Source organism: Chrysoperla carnea, chromosome 2, assembly GCF_905475395.1.
Source record: "Chrysoperla carnea chromosome 2, inChrCarn1.1, whole genome shotgun sequence".
NCBI lineage: Eukaryota > Metazoa > Arthropoda > Insecta > Neuroptera > Chrysopidae > Chrysoperla > Chrysoperla carnea.
In genome coordinates, this window is record NC_058338.1 from 10227622 (window position 1) to 10249567 (window position 21946).

The window sequence follows — 21946 nt, forward strand, 5'->3', positions numbered from 1 at the left end:
ATAAGTGGAAGCATGAATTCAAATTTCTTTGGTAATATGTTTATTGCAGTACAAAGCTATTAAAAATGCAAACTGTTATGTAATCTAACTCAAAATTATTATTAATTAATTAATATTAATTTTTGTGGATATCACTATGTCAGTATCGGTGTGAACGGCATACTGGTTTGACCACTGAGGGAATAGTTAAATTAGCAATAGTTATGGCGGACGAGACAATGCAGTATGGGGATCAGGCCCTTACTGGCTGACAATACTCACAATATTTCTGGTGAATAGCCCTATTCAATATTGTTATATTACTGATGCGAACATAAATACTATAGTATCCGTCTCTATACCATACCAGCACTGTAGTAAACGTCATTCATTTCTTACCGTGTATAAGACATGTGCTTGATGGGATTTCTTAGAGAAAATCGCTTCTCAACTGTTGAGTTTCTTTGTAAAAAGCATAATTTCATTTTCAAACACAAATTTCAAAGTGTCTTATTCCAAGAATCATGTTTTTCCAATAAAAATTTTGGTCTCTTATTTTACACCCTTAAACGAAAAATTTTCCGAAAACATACCTAAATGATAATATAAAAACACAATAGCAAGTATATACGAACAACGTTGTATATTTGTAAAAGGCGCTATAACACTGACAGTACAGCGGTCTGTGAATCAAAAAAAGAGAATATAGAAACTTTAAAACGTTATTTACGACACCCAAGTGAGTAAATGAAACGTTATGTTCTGGTTTTGTTTTGGTATCTGTTTTGTATATTTTGGTTTGATATTCATGTTTTCCTTGATTTGAAAAGTGAAGTATACATTGCACGGCCACTCACTGCCAGTGACTCAGAACATCTGGTTGGTTCATTCCTCACGGTATATTTTGCTTTTAAAATTCATTTTTCATTTCAAATTCTATAAGGGTTTTGTATCTAAATGTTTTTATAAAAGAGATTAATTCCCTATTCCAAATTCCCTATTCAATCTCCAAAAACTACTATTTACTTAAACGCCTAAGATGTACCATTGTACCTGTAAAATTTTATTTTTCTAGAAAAGTTCTTGCTACAATTTATCCTATTTTAACACGCTGTTATTAGTTGCATACGTATGTTAGTTTGTATGTAACGGTAACTTTGAACATGATTTTGACTCCCTTGAAACGGTGGTTGAGCTCGATTTTTAGATTCTTATTAAGTACCGAAGACAATACAGCGATTTAATAAGTTTATTTGATTATCCAAATCAGGATTCTCAGGAATAAAGATTTCCTTATCTGAGTATAATATACATTTACTTGCGCTCCCATCATATTTATACTAAATTTTTTATAAATAAATAATAATTAATTTTGTAATATTGATTTACACATTTGGGTATTTTAAGAGAGGCGCAAAGATAGGCTTGCAATTAATTTTTCTCGGGTTTCAATAAAATGACATGGAATTATTTCTTAAAAATTGACATCAGAACCATTAAAGTATTATTATTGACACAGATATATAATATATCATTCTTATTCTCAATCATTAATCAATTATTCTATTTAAAATCTACGCACAACAAATATTATTGGAAATTTGAACAAATAAATTGCGTGATCAATCACATTAAAGAGCAGTCAAAGTATTTAATATATTTAAATTTTGGCGCCTCTTGTAAAATCGTTTTTCATTTGTTTTAAATTTCTTGTTGATTTCAAAAATCTTAATTTACTTTTAGACAAGTGATAACAAACAATTGACTGAATTATTTGTTGAAATACCATGTATAGACAGTGTTGATTACGGAATCGTTTGTTTCTTTACGTCATGTGGCTAAGAATCCACACAGAACTGTAATTCCTATATAATACATATTTGTATAGAATTTGCGCATTCAAGGGTAAACCGTTATGTTTATGAAAAAATGCTTCAAACAAAAGTTGTTAATTTTTTTATAAGGAACATTTTTTTCGCGTAAATTTTTGTTAAACTAACGGTTTACAAGATGTGTCCTACGAATGCAAGACCCAATTGATCTAAGTTGCTCATTTACGAACACGACTTCTTTTTGTTTGTTCTCAAAACTTTGTTGTAAAAAAATTGAAAACCATAGGCGTGCATTAAATTATATATTTAGTTTAATATTTACAGAGAAATTTCATCCAAAGTTATGAAAGTTAAATTTTTTTTAAATTCATTTTCTAATTCCAACTTCTCTATCTATTTGCCATTTTTATATTGTTCGCATTATTTTTAACCATCCTGTATAAATAAATAATTCTAAGAATATCCTAATAAATGATGAATAAATAATTAAATAAAAATACTAAGATGTGAAGCAACGTAAAAGCAAATGATTTCATACTTACATACCTACCTACTAATTTATTTGTTTAAAACAATACTCATTTGATTTGATTTGTTATTGTCATTTTTATTTAAAACAAAGACTAAATAAATTTTAACAATTGTTATAAGGTATTTCGTCGGTGATTTTCAATCACCGGGAATCGAATACCAGACCAGTGAAGAGCGCAAAAACCAAATTTGTAGAGTATCATCCTTCTCTTCACTACCGTCCGCGGTATGCTTAGGGTAGCGGGTTCGATTCCCGCCGTCGCAACAAAATTAATTTAATAAATAGTTGTGATGGGCTGGTGTAGTGCATTGTATATGCATGAAGGAGATGCACTCAGCCTCTGAAATTGAGGAGCTGATAAATGAAATTATCAGCGGAAAGGTGGTAAAACACATATATGGTATCACAATGGGCTCTATAGCCTAAGTGTGTCCTTCGTGGACAGCCAATATAAACTCTTCACTACATAGTATAAAACAAAGTCACTAAACTGTCTGTCCCTATTTATGCTTAGATCTTTAAAACTACGAAACGGATTTTGATAAGTATTTTTAAAATAGATAGAATGATTTAGGGGAATACAATTAAAAGATATAATCGTGGTATTCTTTGTTTTTAAAGTTGAAATTTCCTAGCGAATCGGATGGGAAATTGCTAGTGGTATAATAAAATCGCTTGTATAATAAATAATATTAATAAAACATCCACCTTAGTAGCTATTATAATACCTGCTACTGCTGCTACCCACATTTAATATAAATGAAACAGTTCATTTTATATTATTATTTATTTTGTTTAATTAAATAAACAAATTATTACAAATCATAATTTATGTGTGCAATAAACAGACAGACCTTCAAGTACGACTACGACTATACACAGTAAAACGAACAAATAAAAATAAAAATGCATAGCATTAAAGTTCAAAAGTCTATACAAATACAAAATACAAAATAATAATTACCAGAGAACAATAATAATTAATTATTTATTTTAATTGTCATATTATAAAAACAATTTCAATTTTAAATTCACAAACATCCTCTTTTAATTCTTAGTATGGACTTAGTTGCTGGTTATTCTTGAAATCTTATTATGCTCGGGTATACCAGCCATATTACTTAACGGTGAATATGTCGCAAATAAGAAGGAATGGGCGATAATATGGAATATTCATGAAATTTAAATTTGATTCAAATAGTTTTAGTCCGTAGCTTTATTGGCTGGAAATTTGAAAACTAAACCATTATTTTAGTAATTAATATCTTTTTAATTACTTAAAATTAATTAATAAAACTAGAAATTCAGTGTCAGACTTGTTAATATACTGTATATTATTAATTATTTATATTTTGTATGGTATTACCATGGATATATACTATAATTACTACATATACGTGGGTATTACACCTGTAGTAAACACAACATTGAATTGTCTTACCGAAGTTATAGAATTTTTGAACACTGATTTTATAATTACAGAGTTTGATAAGAAATCAAATCGGATTAGTATAATAATCGGGTTAGTTTAATGATTGGATGCATAGTTTCTGAGATATCGCAATATTTGGATCGATTTTAGTCCGTATGTCAAAAACTATTCGACCAGCCAACAAATGCATTCGATTTTTCTAATTTTTGGGTCAAAATTACCTTATAAACTGAGTTTTATCGGATTTGGAGATAGCAAAAATTTTTCGATTTTTTGCAATTTTTTTAAGGGGTACCCCTTTGAAAAAATCGAGAAAATCGGAAAAAAAATTTTTGTTTTGGAAATTGATGAAACTCAGTGGATGGGGCAATTTTGATCCAAAAATTATAAAAATCGGGTTAATTTAATGATTGGATGCATAATTTCTGAGATATCGCACCATTTCGATCGATTTTAGTCCGTATCTCAAAAACTATTCGACCAGTCAACAAATACACACGATTTTTGTAATTTTTGGGTCAAAATTACCTTATAAACTGAGTTTTATCGAAATTGGAGATAACAAAAATTTTTCGATTTTATTTTATTTTATGAAAAATGAAAATAAAAAATATTTCAAATTTTATTAGTTTCAATTAATTTTCCTTCGTTTGAAAATTAAAATAGAAATATTTATATGTGGAGGCGATTATTTGTCCGTCCGGTTTGTATGTAATATATTGTTTATTTTAACTGGAAGTAAATTGTCAGTAATGTAAAATGCTAAATATGTAACAAAATAAAACACAAACCCTGTTATCGGTTTCTTGCATATTTCCTGTGTTTCCATTGTACAGTTAAGTTAGTTTAATACGTCATGTAGTGTAAAAAAAAAACATTTGTTTATTTTTAAAATTACCCCAATAATCACATACATAAATACATACACATCACAATTAAATAATTATGAGTAAAAATATAAATTATAGTGATAAGAAAATAAAAAAATTATTTTATTTTTATTTTTAATTACTTAGCTACATTTATTTTGGTTTAAGGACGTTCATGCGTCAACGATATTAGTAGAAAAATATAAAAAATTATGATTATAAAATAGTTTAAATGATTTTGGAATGATTTAAGAAAGAAAAAATGTTCTGTTATCGAAATAATTTCGTTGAATTTGAGGTTTTAAAAGTGACAAAAACAAGGATAAACATGGGATTAAAACGACAAGATAAATCGATAATTATCAAAAATAACTTCGATAACTGTCCTTGAAATCAATAAATAATTTTTACCTAAATTTTCTGAATTTTACAAAAGTTTTTTACTTACAAATTTTGTCGACCATTGTCCGCTTTCGGGGGCTGCTATTAAATTAATTAAAATGACCCAACCTGTATTTCAAATCCATAGACTTATATGTCCATCCATACAATTGTATGAATAAAGTAGTATATCGTTACTATGGTAATTCCCTGAAATAAAACTCATACAAGAGGGATCAAAAGTTAAAAACAAAACATAACAAATTTTATTTTTCAAAAATAAAAAATAAATATAAAAAAAAAAATTTTTGATACAAAAATTTCAGCGATTTACTAATCTGGTTGTAATCGCAACATTCGTAATTTATTTTGATCCACAACGACACATGCGGCTTCATTCACACCACCGCAATAATTTGACGAAGAGAAAACAGTTAATAATTTACCATTTTGTTGAACATTAAAACCAGTTTGTGCTACTTCATGTGCCCGTATCACATGCGAATATCCATTTATTGTTAAAAAGCGTTCCAACGCTTCCACACTAAACACATGTGCCGTACCACGTCGAGTATTATTTCCAAAGCCTTCATTTGCAATTAGCTCAATCATTGCAGTTTCAGTTAATAGATCTTCACGAACTGGATCATTCCACATTAACTCCCAAGCTAAAGGACATTGTTGGTCTGGTTCACTTATAGATGTTGGTATAGAATTAATAGCCGTAGCCACAGGACACAACCATGGTGGTGGAATACCACCATGACAACAAAATATTTTTGAATCAATAACCGCAGCCACTGGCATTGCATCAAACGCACTATTTACTGCCTCCCATAATTCTCGACCCAAACTATCCCCGTATTTTCTACAACATTCCGATTCGAATGTAAATAATTTTTGGATACTACGTATTTCATGATTTCCACGCAATAAAAATAATTTATGAGGGCACTGTATTTTATACGCAAATAAGTAAGATATTACCTCAGAACTATAAATACCACGATCAACGTAATCGCCAAGAAAAAGCATTTTTACTGGTGATAAACTTGGTCCAAAATGCCATAAAACCTTCTCAAAATATAATAAATCTGATAGATTACCGTGGATATCACCTAAGACAAACACCGGTGAATTGATTTCGATTAAACGTTTTTCATTTTGTAATTGATTTTTAACCAGACTACATAATTGAATGAAACTTCGACAATACATTGATGAATCCAATTGTCCCCAATGTGGGGGTCTTGATTGATTAAATTTTGGCATATTACTTGTTACCTTGTTCAGTTGTACGAGATATCGTAAACCTTTTAATACTTCATTTGGTAATGATTTCTCGTTAAATGTATCAAGGGATAATATTCGTTTAGCTGGATTGATTTGCGCCTGGAGTAAGTTTGGATGACTAACTGCATCGTCTAATGCAAAAATATCGTCGATATTAATTAACGTTCCACTCTTTTGTAAGCGAATAGTGTGTACGGCAACATCATAATCATCGTCACTAGATAATTGTCTCAATCGACTTCCACTCGAATTTTGACTAGCAGATGATAAATACGTAAAACTTTTATCGTTACTAGATTTTTTTAATCGTACCGATTTCTGTTCAGCTAATCGTTCTCGCTCCTGAATGTCAAATATTAATGTTACAACACTCACTGTTGATCGAAATAACAACGATGTTCCTCGAAATTTTAACGAACCAACAGCTTGTAGGAACTCACTAAGTATAATTTCACATCGACTACTACTCAAACCCATATCTTTCAACGAATTATCTGCCTCAACACTAACTGCTAACAATTCTGTGCTTTCTTTTCGAGATTTGCGAACATGTTGTACGCATGTTTTAAATTCAGCATAATTTAATTTACCATCATGATCACGATCGTAGTAACGAAACATAAAACGACATCGAATCTCAGCTGGAGCCCCACCATGATTTGTATGCGGATCAATTGCCGCTAGTACTACCATAAATTCACGAAATGAGAGTCCAAATCGATCATGTACATCGGCTGCATAAAATAGAAATGGAATCTCTTCTCGTGGCCAACCTAATTCGGAAATAAATTTTACAAATGTGTTAATACTCATGAAATAATATGGAAAACAATATAAAAGAAATTCTCTATATAATAAGTATTGGAAATTTAATTTAAATTGTGCAGCTTCGATTATTTGTAATTGAGCGTTTGAATAGTTGTTACCACTTCGTAAAATTATCACTTCGTTCTCAGTGATTTCAACTAAATTCCCGTTCACACAAAATTCATTTGGTAAAGTTTTGACAGAATCATTTAATTGTAAAAGTGCTTTGCACGGTAATGCTCCATTACGCAGACTTCCTCTGTTCGCTTCCATTGCTTCTTGGAATATCAATATTAAATCAATAATTTCCGGGCTAATTAAATCCTTTTGTTGGTAGATTCGTACAATATCCTCTGCTGATAACCATTTTAATGTATTTCGATATTTATTGGACGAATTATTATTCTTATGGTTTCGTTTTAAGTCAGCTTGACACCTAATACATACAAGTATATAAAAATTTTTTATTTTACATCGCAAAAATTGTTTCTAGAAATTTTGTAGCTTTATTTGTACCTCTGGAAGGAGTAAAGCTTAACTTTTTCTTAATTAAAGAGAATTGAAAAAAAATACACTGAAACTAGGACTCGAACCCGGACTTCTTGCATTCATTTCAAGCGCCCTACCTTTTCGTCGAAAGCAAAGTATACTAAGTGATTTTTTCGGAATACCATTAAGCTTCCATACGTTTTGAAGACTGTAAAGAAACGTTTATTTCTTTCGACCAGTATCTGACAGTCTAATAGTTATGGCTGTAGAACTAGAACACCTCAGATATAAGTGGTAGGTACAGATAAAGTTTCTAATTATTCTATTACTAACCGTATACCATAAACTACATGAAATAATGTAAAATATTCATTTAAATCGTTTCGATCCGGTATCCATGTTTTATAAATCCGTAATGTATGTTTTTTTGGTATTACACATTTCGTTCCAAAGATATCTTGTAAATCTTTATTTGAATTTGAATACCATGATGATGTGGATGGACTCTTTATAGATGGTAACTCATAATTTGTTGATTGTGATCCTATTTTTAATAAGTATGTCCTGTCGTCATGACAATAAATTAAATGTGATACAACGCTACATAATTCGTGAACTGATTTAAACATTCTTATTTATTATTATCATTATTTGAAACATTTGGAAACTTTTTTTAATTGGAAAATTTCGATATTAAGATTTATCTGTCATTTTAATGTCATTCTAATTTGTATTCATTTTGCATAAATATTTTTCACAATTTTTACAAGTTGCTATAGTTTCAAATGCAGGTAAAATGTGTTTAGAAAAAATGTAAATTATTTTCTAACTCAATATTCGCAATTCCTAGAAACTATAGATGGCACTTTAATGGCGGTTGAAATTGGTGTAAATATGTGTGTCATTTAGTAGAAATTTTCTTCTTATGCGGTTTAATTATTTGTTCTAAGATAATGGTACACCCTTCGCGATTATTCTTTTAACTATCTAGGAACGAAAATTATTTTTTTTCACATTATATGAATATGATCCATGTTCCTTATGCCTAGTTTATTATGTTTTTTACCCATCCAATAACCTAATACCTATAGCATGGTGTGTTTTTTTTTTAAATTGTTTAATCAGTGTTGCGTGAAAATAATTGACATTGCCCCAGCTACATTTTGTTTTGTTTTGTTTTAAACAGCAAGTATAGTACTAGTATATACTAGTATATAGGCAATTATATTTTAATGATAACATTTTCATATGGTATTCAGTCAGTATTCATCGCTGACAAAACCATTGAGTTAAAAATAAGATATTGAGTGTCTCCCTCCTCAAAACATTAAACATTTAGGTTATTGCTAAGGTTGGGATCAGAAAATTTGTGTTTTTATTTTTCAAATTTTTCTTTTTGTTGTGTTGGCTCGGATACTTAATAGTATAAGTATAATGAAACTAAGTTTTTCCGCGAGCGTACACTACAACATTGAATTTGGTGAAAGTTTTACAACTGACTGACTTGAGTGACTCTGTACGAGCCACTAGTCAGGGTAATAAATCCTTAGCCTAATAAGTCCTCAAAGGCTGGTAATTGTTAATATATCTAATAATTATACAACATGTTTGTGGTCCTCTCAATACTCCATATTTAATTTGTCAATTAGATGGTACATTTACCAATGTATGTAAAAATAAATTATACAGGTATTGTACAATACATTTATTATAGTACAGCAGCTTAACGTTCAAAAGGATCTTGTCATGCTATATACCAACCACTAAGTGATGTAAAATATCATGCGTACTTCATGCAAATGTGAGCGGTGGTCACTCTTCGCTGTAGCATACATTTTGGTCGGCAAACACTGGACTAACTTTTTCACGAGGAATAATATGCAATTGTTTTTTTGTCAGCCAAAAAATTTGCAATCGGTTAAAAATGAAAACAAGCAAAAGCTTATATTAAAATTGCTGAGGCTTTTTTAGTACCAAAATGTTAAAAAGTGATCATGAGGCTGACAATATTGCCCTACACGACTTTTTAATGGTGACTGTCAAAATAGCATGCGAAGACCATTTTCTGGGCTAGCTGCTGTACTATTATAATAATTAATTTCATAAACTTATGCACACATTAATAATGAGTAACATTATGTGAATATTTATATGGTGTCTATTTTTTTTTTGGTGGGTATTTGTACAGCAGTAAATACGTAAAGTATTGACTCTGATAACACCTGTGTACTATACTGAAAGTACGCTTAAATGTATATTTTATATACGATTTTAATTGAAAGTATGCTGACCCCTATTTACAAAAAAAAAAAAAAAATACATATATGAGTTATTATTATTAATTTTCTAATGTTATTTAACATTCTAATTTACATATGAGAAATAATGCAAATTAGATAATGTACAGTGTGTCACATTTGTCGAGAAAAGTCCAAAACTTTTGTCCACTAAGAATAAATCGATTGGATAAAAATTTCTAATGATTAATCATGATATTTAGATTACAAAACACAAAATTTAATGTTTTATAAAATATAAGGATTATTATTATTTTTTTAAAATTAATCTTTTAAAATTATACATATCACGTGACAGTAAACATCAATCAGATGTACATTGAAGGTACTACGTCAGGCCATATGAAAGGCTTTGCGAGCATACAAATATATAAATAGTATTATTACTATTTGTTTTTGTTTACTTTTAATCATGTATACGATATTTATTTACATCATGGTTTTTAGATTATAATTGATGTTTTTAATATGATACATACAGCGTAAACTACATATTCACAAATATCTTGTCTAGTAATCTTAATTAAAGAGAATTTGAAAATAGTGTTTTATTTTGAAAGATGTTGTACACGATTCTGAAAAAACTGACTTATTTCGAAATTAAATTAGAATTGCAAATAAATTAGAACAAACAAAAAATGAATCTCATCTAATTCTTAGAAATATTAATTTTAAAGTAGATATGAAAACGGAAATTAAATTATTTTTGTTAATTAAAACACAATTCTTATCACTTGTTTTAAGTAAATTAATTTTTGGAAATATTTTTATAAATATGATTATAAATAATGATGATGTAAAAAGCTTTTCTCAACAAATATTTTAATTTCGAGATAACTTAGTATATAATTTATACTTTTTTTTTTTTAAACAAATAGCTTTATTTTGGTATTTATTTGTAAACTTTTCTAAATATAGTTGATAGCGCCGAATTTTATACAGAAGGTCGTGAATGTGTAAATTGTGGTGCAATATCCACACCATTATGGCGTCGTGATGGAACTGGCCATTATTTATGTAATGCGTGTGGTCTATATCACAAGATGAATGGAATGAATAGACCATTGGTGAAGCAGCCTAGGCGTTTGGTACGCTGTTCAACTGTAGTCAAATTATTTAATATTTTCTTGTTTATTAATTTAAAAATAATATAAAACAAACGCGTTATTAATATTTGCATGTTGGTAGAACTTATTTATCGATAACACTGAAACCAAAAAACATTGTAGAAATCCTTATTTGATGGCCAGAATACACAAAATATGGAGCGAGCAAACAAGCGGATAATTTATTCCTAATTTTTTTTTTAAACAAAATTTATTTTTGCGTTAGTCAGTCTATGATGTTTACATTAGCTAATTTGCGTTTCAGTTGCATCGGATTCGGGACCATCAAGTACTGACAATTTCTACAAAGGCTTTAGCTATGGGTATAATGGGGTCCCGCGACCAACTTCCTCATTACACACTCCAGAAGAAAAAACAAGTCGGAGATTGGTAGGTTTTTGTCAATAATTCCATTTGTGTCTATTTTATTTTAATTTTAATTCTATATTTTTCACATAAATTTTCCATTTTGTTTTTTTTTTAATCGCACCATTCTTTTTTTGTTTTGCTTTTTTCTCTTTAAAAGTAGTTTTTTGGCATTAAAACTAAATTTTTATACCATTTTTTTTCATACTAACTTTTGTCATAAATGCTTTTTTTAAACTGGAGAGCGAGCGAAATTAGCTAACACACAAGTAGTTTAAAATTGTTTTGTTTTGGAAAATTGAAGCGGCCTCCACTATACCCAAAGTCTATTTTATAGGTACAATAATCTTAAAATTATATGTAAGTGGTGAGTTTTCGTACTAATTTTTGTTTTATTTTGACTATCCAGATTATTTTTCTATTTTTTTTTGAATTTTTATTTATTATTATTATTATTTTTATTTTTTGTTTGAATTTTTTTATTAATAAAAATGTGTTTCAGCATTTCAAATCTGGTTATGGTCAAAGCACAATATTGGTACGGAATCTTATCATCATAATATATGATTTTAAACAATAATGGGCGCTTTTTTCGAAGTTTTCTTTATTTAACTTGACTAATATTCAAGGTTTTCCCTAAAAGCTGTTTTTTAGTCGTAGATAGTAAAATAATATTATATAATTTTTGCATGATAAATATAGTTTAAAATAACTATTCAAGGAATTAGAGTTAGACACTTAGTAGAGTTCTTTCAAGTTTAATAAAAACATGTTTCCTTTATTTTGTTTAAATGATCCGTTCATTAAATATTATATTAAATCTATCGGAATTAAATTCTATTTTTTTTGAAACTTCCATGAATTTTAAATAAATCATTGACTGGCCTATTTCTTGTTGCTTAAAAGTGAAACAATTTCGAGAATTTTAATTATAATATGAGAGTTCCCTTGCATTTTTTGATATAATGAACCATAAAAAAAAAAGACTCAGAGTTAATTACCTATCGTTTTTAAATTTTTCGATAAACAATGGTTAAATTGAAATTTTTATAATTAGCAAAGTCTTAGATAATAAAATTTACTGTAATTTATCTTCTTACCATTTTTATACCCTGCATATATGAAATACATGTCAAGATATACCAATTTTAGTCCCAAGTTTGTAACGCTTAGAAATATTGATGATACTAACAGAATTTTGGTAGAGGTGTACATAAAATCACCTAATTAGTCCATTTCCGTTTGTCCGTCCGTCGACACAAGATAGAACAAAAGTTTATATGTCAAAAATTTTCCTTATAAAAAAAATAAACAACTTTTGTTTGAAACATTTTGTCGTATACATCACTGTTTACACGTGAAGACAAATGGACAAACTTGTCCATTGCTGGTATAGCTTTAACTAGTAATCTTGTGAAAATCCTATAAAGTCCTTTCGAAAATTTTCGAAAACCAGAACAAATGGTGGCCAAAAGATCGCCATAATTGTATTGGTTTTTTAACTGTTCTAATTTATTTAAAAAAAAAAAGTACTTCAACAAAACTTAGTCAATTAAAATGTTTTCACTTGTTTTCTCTAATACAGAAACTGGCCAAATTAAAATCGAGAGTTATCCTTAAATCTAATAAATGCAAAGAAGCTTTCTATTTATAATTTTTATCTTCTATATGACTATATTCGATAGTAAAGGGGCACTAAATATTCAAGTGCCAATTTAATTTCAAACACAGATCTCTCGCTCGAAATTTTAATCATGAAATTTCTTTTAAAAATATTTATAGAATTATGAAACTAATTTGTTTTTTGTGCTACCAACAGTCAGCATCTCGACGACAAGGATTATTATGTACCAACTGTCAAACAAAAGATACTTCATTATGGCGTCGTAATTCTAATGGTGAATCCGTCTGTAACGCTTGTGGATTATATTACAAATTACATGGTATTAATCGTCCACCAGCAATGAGAAAAGATACCATACAGGTAAAAATTTTATACCAAAATTTTAAATTAAAAAAACTTCATGATATATTATTATTAAATTTTCTGTTATTTTAAATTTTTAGACCCGAAAGCGAAAACCAAAAGGCAGTACAAAATCAGAAGGTCCAACAAGTAAAAAAATTAAAAAAGAAGATCCAATTCCTACTAGTAAATATACTATAGGTAAATATATATTTCTATGCATTATTTAATACGTAGTTGTTGTAAACATTGCATATCCTTTGAAATTTTTTATCATTTTTGTTATCATGAAATATTTTATTTTCAAAATTACATTTAATTTAAAATAAACATGATATGTATATCTATTTCTTCAAAATTATTAAGGACTTTTAATTAAAGCTTGAAATAATTTGGCAACATGTCGGCTATCTAATCAGGGCAGAATAAATCTTTGTAGTTATTATTAATATATTCGCTGAACATTAAAATGTATCAAAAAGTACCACATTGACAGTTGCTCTGTCACATCCAAATTTTATCCAATTTTGATAAACAAAGTATGTAATCTTACTAAATTTGGTCCATACTTTTCAAATTTGTGATCAAAATTAACCTAGCTCTAAACGGTTTAAAATATGTGGTGTCATGGTCCCGGAATTAAGCAAATAAGTGATAGCTAGCAAAAAACTGACATCAAAGCCGAAAAGAATGACCCAACATTAGTGGATTTCAAATAAAATTCCAGTAAGATCGGATCAAATTTGCTGGTGTTATCAAAAAATCAAATTTTTGAACTTTATGACGTCATTAGAATCCAAAAAAATTAATTTTGCTCTATCACATACAAATTTTATACAATTTCGATAAACCAAGTATGTAATCCTACTAAATTTGGGCCATACTTTTCAAATTTGAGATCAAAATTAACCTAGCTCTAATAGGTTTCAAGATTGTGATGTCGCGGTCACGGAATTAAGCAAACAAGTGATAGCTAGCGAAAAACTGACATCACAGCTGAAAAGAATGACCCAAAATTAGTGGATTTCAAAAAAAATTCCAGTAAGATCGGATCAAATTTGCCGGTGTTATCAAAAAAATCAAATTTTTGAACTTTATGACGTCATCAGAATCCAAAAAAATTAATTTTGCTCTATCACATACAAATTTTTTACAATTTCGATAAACCAAGTATGTAATCCTACTAAATTTGGGCCATACTTTTCAAATTTGAGATCAAAATTAACCTCGCTCTAATAGGTTTCAAGATTGTGATGTCGCGGTCCCGGAATTAAGCAAATAAGTACTAGCTAGCGAAAAACTGACATCACAGCTGAAAAGAATGACCCAAAATTAGTGGGTTTCAAAAAAATTCCAATAAGGTTGGATCAAATTTGCCTGTGTTATCAAAAAAATCAAATTTTTGAACTTTATGACGTCATCAGAATCCAAAAAAATTAATTTTGCTCTATCACATCCAAATTTTATCCAATTTTGATAAACCAAGTATGTAATCCTACTAAATTTGGGCCATACTTTTCAAATTTGAGATCAAAATTAACCTATCTCTAATAGGTTTCAAGAATGTGATGTCGCGGTCCCGGAATTAAGCAAATAAGTACTAGCTAGCGAAAAACTGACATCACAAATGAAAAGAATGACCCAAAATTAGTGGGTTTCAAAAAAAATTCCAATAAGATAGGATCAAATTTGCCTGTGTTATCAAAAAAATCAAATTTTTGAACTTTATGACGTCATCAGAATCCAAAAAAATTAATTTTGCTCTATCACATTCAAATTTTATCCAATTTTGATAAACCGAGTATGTAATCCTACTAAATTTGGGCCATACTTTTCAAATTTTAGATCAAAATTACCTTAGCTCTTATAGGTTTCAAGAATGTGGTCTACTGGTCCCGAAATTAAGCAAATAAGTGATAGCTAGCGAAAAACTGACATCACAGTCGAACAAATTATTTTTTTAATTATTTACTCTAAATACCAAAATAGTTAGCAATATCTAGCTATCGGCTAGGACAGGCTGCTGACTTTTCAGGGTAATCTAAGCCAGTCCTAGTATACTCCTGGCTATGGTCCTGTGATAACGTATGGAAAATAGTAAACGAACAGGAAGGGACACCCTTTTATCTCAATCGGTTATATTGCTGGTTTAGAAAGCCAGAGATTGAGAGTTCATTTCCCCGGTTGGACGTTTTATTTGTTGCAAACATTTGAATTATAATTGTTTGTTTACAGATTCGTATCAAATGCATCACTCTAACAATATGTTAACGACAACGTCACCAACATCAACAACCCCATATGGAAACATGTCTAACATCTACCAATCAAATTTACATCAATCCTTAAATTTACATCAACATCATCAAGTGTACAATGAACGTTTAACAACATACCAACAGAATCAATCACCGCAATATTCTGCACATCAAACACAAAGTTCACCTAGCGGATCATCCCCAGCCCATCAAATGAATCTACCATCAATGCATAGCACCCCAGAAGGTGGTCTATCTGTTTACGATGGAGTACAACAGCAAACAGCATATGATTATCAACAATTACATCAATCGGCTCTACCATTACAATCACCAAAGATTGAACAAGATGATCGTTCACCATCACCAGTGAACAGTCTACATCAGCATCATCATCAGAGTGTGGGTTCACATTCACCAGGTGACAATGATAGTCACATACATCAAGAGTCACCATATCACTTACAAGAATCACATATTGTGAGTGCACATACAACCATGAACAATAATAATATTGTGAATTCAAGTAATAAAGTGATTATTAAACGGGATGAGACACAATCACCACCTTTAAATTTACAAGATCGACCTACAGTAGTATCTTTGTCAACATAAAACAGATAGATTCAATCTTTAATAATAGAAAAAATTAACATTTTAGATCTCTCGAGTTGAATGAAACCTTTTGTATTAGCTTCATTTTAGTGCAATAAAAAAAATACTAATCCGAAATTTGGGGGCCTCGAGGAATTGTGAAGCCGCCGGATTTGCTAGAAATAGCATAAATTGCCTGACTGGAGCATCAATGGCCATCCGGCAGTTCTGTTTGTGAAATGCAAGCAGCTCATGAATGAGGATATCCTAAAAGAATTCCAGTCTTAGATGGAGGAAGGATCGCAATTGTGGTACTAGAAGATACATATGATCTTCAAAGGGCCTCTAAAATTGTGACGGCTACTACAGGACACTGACTAGGCCGCTGGCACGCTGAACGCCTGAGCTTGACAGTGTATCACTTGCAGTAGATGTCACAGTGGGTATGAGCGAGAGAAGATGTCTCATCTACTTTGTTTCTGTGAGGAGATAGACTCACTTTAGCCACTTTTTCCTTGATAATTCTCTAACCTTAAGTCCTTTGACGTGAAGACACTTTTGCTGTTCTTAAACAGCTCCAAATGATTCAAGAAGACAATCACTCTAGCCTTATCTAACCTAACTTATATTGACTTTAAATTTTTTATCTTTGGAGGTTCGAAAGTAACTGGCAAAGTGGCGAATGACGGAGCTTTCTATTCTAGAAGTAAAAAGTATGTAAATTATAAACTATTTTTGTTATTCATAATTTTTGCAAAGTAAAATGGCATAAAACGATGTTAGCCGACTTATTAAGTTACTTGTTCGGTATTTCAGTCGTAATTTTAAAGAACTTCTGTTTGGAAAACTTTTGTCATAGGACGAAATTTTAAGACTTTTCATTTTTAATTTTCCATTTTACTCATAGGATTGGGAATCAGTTATCTCCTAAAATTTTTAATAATTACTCAGAAAAAAAACTCAGCAAGACAAATAAGTCCTCGTTATAAATAAAGAGAATCCTCAAAATCTGAAAACAGAGTTTCGGTTAGTTCAAAAATGAAGCAAAAGATTTCATTCAACTTTTATGTTTCAGAACTTTTGAACGTTTTCTGCATTCATTAATACTATTGCTCAAAAATAATCATTGGTCAAAATTTTTTTTTTAAACGTAAAATTCTAATGTCATTACAAAAAATCAAACCGTTTTCGAAATATTTCAAATTTCACCCTCAGAATAATGTTATCTTCAATTCCTCTTTGAGAATTTGATCAAATTATAGTTTTATTAGTGAGTTTTATTTTGTGATTTTCTCAATGCACAAAAAGATCTAAAATGTCGACGATTTTATGACCTTATGCTCTAAATCTTATAATTTTAATGATAATTAAAGATAAATACTCAATAAATTTTTTCAAGGACATTCGATCGTTTTGTGTATTGATTTTGTTGATCTTACCTGGTATTTAATTAAGACCAATGATTGTTTTTGAACAAATTCCCACAAAACTGACACGAAAAGTGAAAATACTTCCGTTAAATATTCATTTGTGGCTATTGTATAGTTTGAGAGGAAAATGAATCTCTAAAAATTTATTTAAAAAACAAAATGACGTATCTATGTAAGGTCGAGTGAATGAAAAATTATGTAAGTTGTTAAAAGAATATTAATATCCTTACAAAAGGTTTTTTTCTCTAATTAATTTTATAATAATTATTTTTTTCCAAAAAAAATGTAATTAATAAGTTACCAATAATTTAATTTTATCATGCTCTTTAATTTCAAACGTTTGCACCATTTTTTTCTTCTTCTTTAAAATTTTGTGCTTATATTTATAAAATAAATATTATATTTTGATATTATTGTAATAATTTTTAAAAAAATATTATTTTTAAATATATATTATGTTATGATTATTATTGTAATTTTAAGCTAAGTTAACTCGAATGTATTCAAAAATTAAAAGAAACGCTCAAAAAGTATTCAATTTTGATAATATTTTTAATAGCCGAATGCACATAGGGCAAGCATGGGCAAACGTGACTTAGAGAAGTGCGTCAGACTTCTGTGACTCAAATACGAGTAAGACAGTGACAACCAAAAATACGAGTAAGACAGAGAGACAACACTTTTTTTCTACCTATCTCATTACTATTAGAGAAACTGAGATAGGTAGAAGAGTCGTATACTCGTCTCACTTCCTCCTCTATGAGCAATAAGGACTTAGATAAAGAGACACACAATAAAGTTTATGACACACAATAAAGCTATAACAATGGTGACTTCGACTTAAAATAACTCGCCTGATATAATAGGGGTCTATCAAATGAGTGCAATTTAAAAAAAGGAACAAATCGTTAGGAAATGATGACTTTTAAATCAGAACTTAACTTCATATGATATTAACAGGTTTTAGTTTTATTTATTAAGGGGAGGGGGTTGCCCGAGTAATCAAATAAATAAATGACTTAAAAAGTTGCATCATTGGTTTTATGGCAAAACGGTAGAAGGATGATATGTTTTCATAGATTTCTCCAAAACTAGTCGGTGACATTTTAAACCTTAATAATATATTGAAAACAAAAAAAAACCCAATTTTTTAAACGCGAGCCTAATAGGAAAGTCATTTTGCCATGCAACAACCGGTGTCTTAACCGGGTTTCAGTAGACGTAAAATAAATTGTTTTTCCAATGCCTGCTTATGACTGTCATATTGACTTCTTAACGTTACGAGTAATTTTCCTAATAATAGAACGAAATTGATCTGATTCTTTTTGATTTTTCTTTTGAATTATCATAAGTTTTGAAAAAGTTTGCTTCAAGTCTGATATTTTTGAATATATTCATTATTTTTGAATACATTCCTATTCTTCATGTTAGAAAATGGTGTAGAAATTTGAATTTAAAAAAATATTCACTGTAAAATAAATTATTTTATTTTTAATTTAATTCAATATGAGAGATCAAGGCTTACACAACAGGTTATGTACCCAGTTATACGCGAATTAATTACTAAATTAAATAATTCAAATTTCCACACCATTATCCCACAACATTAAAGTATAAATTTTTATGTACATATAATAGTTTTTTAAAAGCATAAAATTTTCTCTTGTATATACAAATTTAATAAAAAAATCTCTTTTAATTTACTTTTGAAATTTGTGAACAAACATTTATTTAATTTTAAGGGATGAGAGTAACTTCTGGTCTTTCAATAAAACAAAAAGAAAACAGACAAATTATGAAAAAGGCAGCCATGTCATTTTATTTTTTTTAAAACAAGAGAGGTAAAAAAAAGACGTATTTTTTTTTACTCGAATACGTAGCTGAAGTTTTCTTATATCGTTTAAGTTATATTATATAATCTCGTTAGGTATACCTACCTCAAAAAATACCTTACGTGAGTAAAAAATATTTTAATTTTAGTATAAAATATTATTATAATTCCATAAAAAAAAGCACAAACACACAGTAACTTCAAATTTGTGATATAAATGTTTTCTATTTTGTAAAGAAAAAATAAATTTAATAAAAAAAATAATTAATTATTTTACTTTGTAGCTAAGAAAATTACGTATGAATTTATATTATTAATTAAATATTTTTATTGCATAATACAAAAAAATTATTGTAATTTAAATAAATTATTGTGTGCATTCTTTAAATCATTTTTTTTAGTTGAAATAAAAGTTTTTATTCTTTGTACAAAATTTATAAATCGATTATTTTCTTTCTCTCTTTAAATCTTTCGTTATTATTCTATCAAAAACTCTTAAGGTACAATAAGAAAATTGTGATACAAATAAACAATCATGTTTCCACTGGCTTTGACTCTACATTCTAAAACTATGACTTGTAGTGGTATTTGAATTCATCAAAAATTTGCATAGGTACAAAGTTTTTGAAAATGCGGTGTTTGAAATATAAGCTGATCGAATATAACTAGTAATGAGAGAAAATCTCACCCCTATTGTGCAAGCGGCAGTAGCGAAATTTCAAACTTCTCTTTACAATGTGTATTTAGGATATATATGTTTACTTATGAAAATACATTCATTCATATGAAGGAATAGTATATTTAATTTACTTATTAGATTGTTCTCGATGATCATACGACTTCTTCTAAAATAAATGTATTTTTAAAGATCGGTCCAACGCTTTTTTTTTCTTCAGGCAAATATTAAGCCAGAGATAAACTAGGTGCGTCTTACTGTCTTTGTTTGAAGTTTGATACGCATACTTAAGTTTAAATTACCAGCCCGTAGAGGAGAAGCAGCTCATACACAAACAGCTAAGGTAAAATCGTAGTATACCAGTTTCAGCGCCTCTACCGACTGAGGTTTACAAACTTAATAGTTAATAGCCACCCTCGCAAAGTAGCCAAACTTAATATTTGTCCTCGTAAAGGTCGAAAAACTTAACAGTGATCGCCATAGACTCCAGATATCATTTACTATGCCCGTGGGATTTTTGATTGATTCATTTAAAACTAACAGAGTTCATAGTTTTAGAAATTGTGACCGAAAATTTGGCCATTTCTTCTCCTAACAAAAGTGCTTTTTGTATAAGTGCCTTATAAAAACTTTAAAATTAGATAATTTTTAATTTCTGTACAATTTTGTAAAGAATTTCGATGATGTTTTTTTAAAATGGTTTGTAAATAAAATAATCGTTTATTTTGCTTGCGGGATAAGTATTCTTATAATGTTTAGTGCAATAAATGGCTGAAGTGTGCCCATGCAAGCCTCAAAAATTACCTTGTCACGAACAAATTACCATTTGTGTGTGACAGATAATTTTTTGGTCCAATTTCCTACTGAATAGTAGTGCACAAACAGAATATATGAGCATCATGTGACATATTTTTATACTCTGGTGGGTAATTGAGCAACTTATTACACTCGTAGCTTAATTATGCTTAATTATGAGCAAATTCCCGTAGTTGACCAAATAAATTGAGTAAAATCGAAAATATAAAATTTTTTCTTTCAACTTGTAACCTTTATTCAGTAATTCAAATTTATCTTTTGTTATTAGAGTAGGTTTTTTATTGTCTTATATTAATAATTCTTTTTTTTTGTAAATAGTAAAAATATTAATTATTATGTTTAATTATTATAATGTTTATGATATTAAATGAAATATATACTTTTTTTAAATAAATATGTTTTTTTTAAAATTATTTATTATCTAATTTTTGCCTTGGGTCAGATATAAAACAATTGAAAAGATTTTTAATGGCAAATAACACAGCCATGAATTTGCTAGGAATATTTTTGTTCTTTTAATAAATTTACAGGATAAAATAGCAAAAATTATGATTTTTGTTAAATAATGATTGCTCTTTTCGGTATCGTAACACCGTATTGTAATAGATTGCAGGCGTATTAAAAAATTTAGCTATAAATGGCATTAATGAGAATGTATATGAGCTTAACGCATGTACTCTGTCATACTCGTGATATTTATATGCCTAAATGTAAATCGAACATTCTGTATATACGATTAAAAGATGATCCCTAGAAAACGTTATTTTTTCACATAAAAACTAGATATTAAATATTATAACAACGATAACCTATGGTTGGTTACTGATGTCATCATATCCAGGTGAGGGATTTATTTACTCTCTTATCATTTTTTCTAAACATCGTAACGTATAGCATCGTACAAACTTTTTTTTTGTGTTGATGATGTGTGACCATATTAACTGATAACAAAACTATGTGTACTTTACTGTCATATGCATACAGTGAATGTG

General features: G+C 29.0%; 1 protein-coding gene across 2 annotated transcripts in view; it reads left to right on the forward strand.

Annotated features, from left to right (window-relative positions):
* Positions 1–16529, forward strand: part of LOC123291956 (box A-binding factor-like) — a 99015-nt gene extending 82486 nt beyond the window's left edge. Inside the window, exons 5-8 of one of the 2 annotated variants that reach the window (XM_044872434.1) lie at positions 10830–10999; positions 13203–13367; positions 13451–13550; positions 15585–16529. In XM_044872434.1, coding sequence (XP_044728369.1) covers positions 10830–10999; positions 13203–13367; positions 13451–13550; positions 15585–16222 — 1073 coding nt within the window. In that variant the 3' untranslated portion in view covers positions 16223–16529. Of the gene's footprint in view, positions 1–10829; positions 11000–11282; positions 11408–13202; positions 13368–13450; positions 13551–15584 lie in introns of both variants that reach the window. The other variant, XM_044872435.1, reaches the window with a different exon arrangement.
* Positions 16530–21946: the final 5417 nt, after the last annotated feature.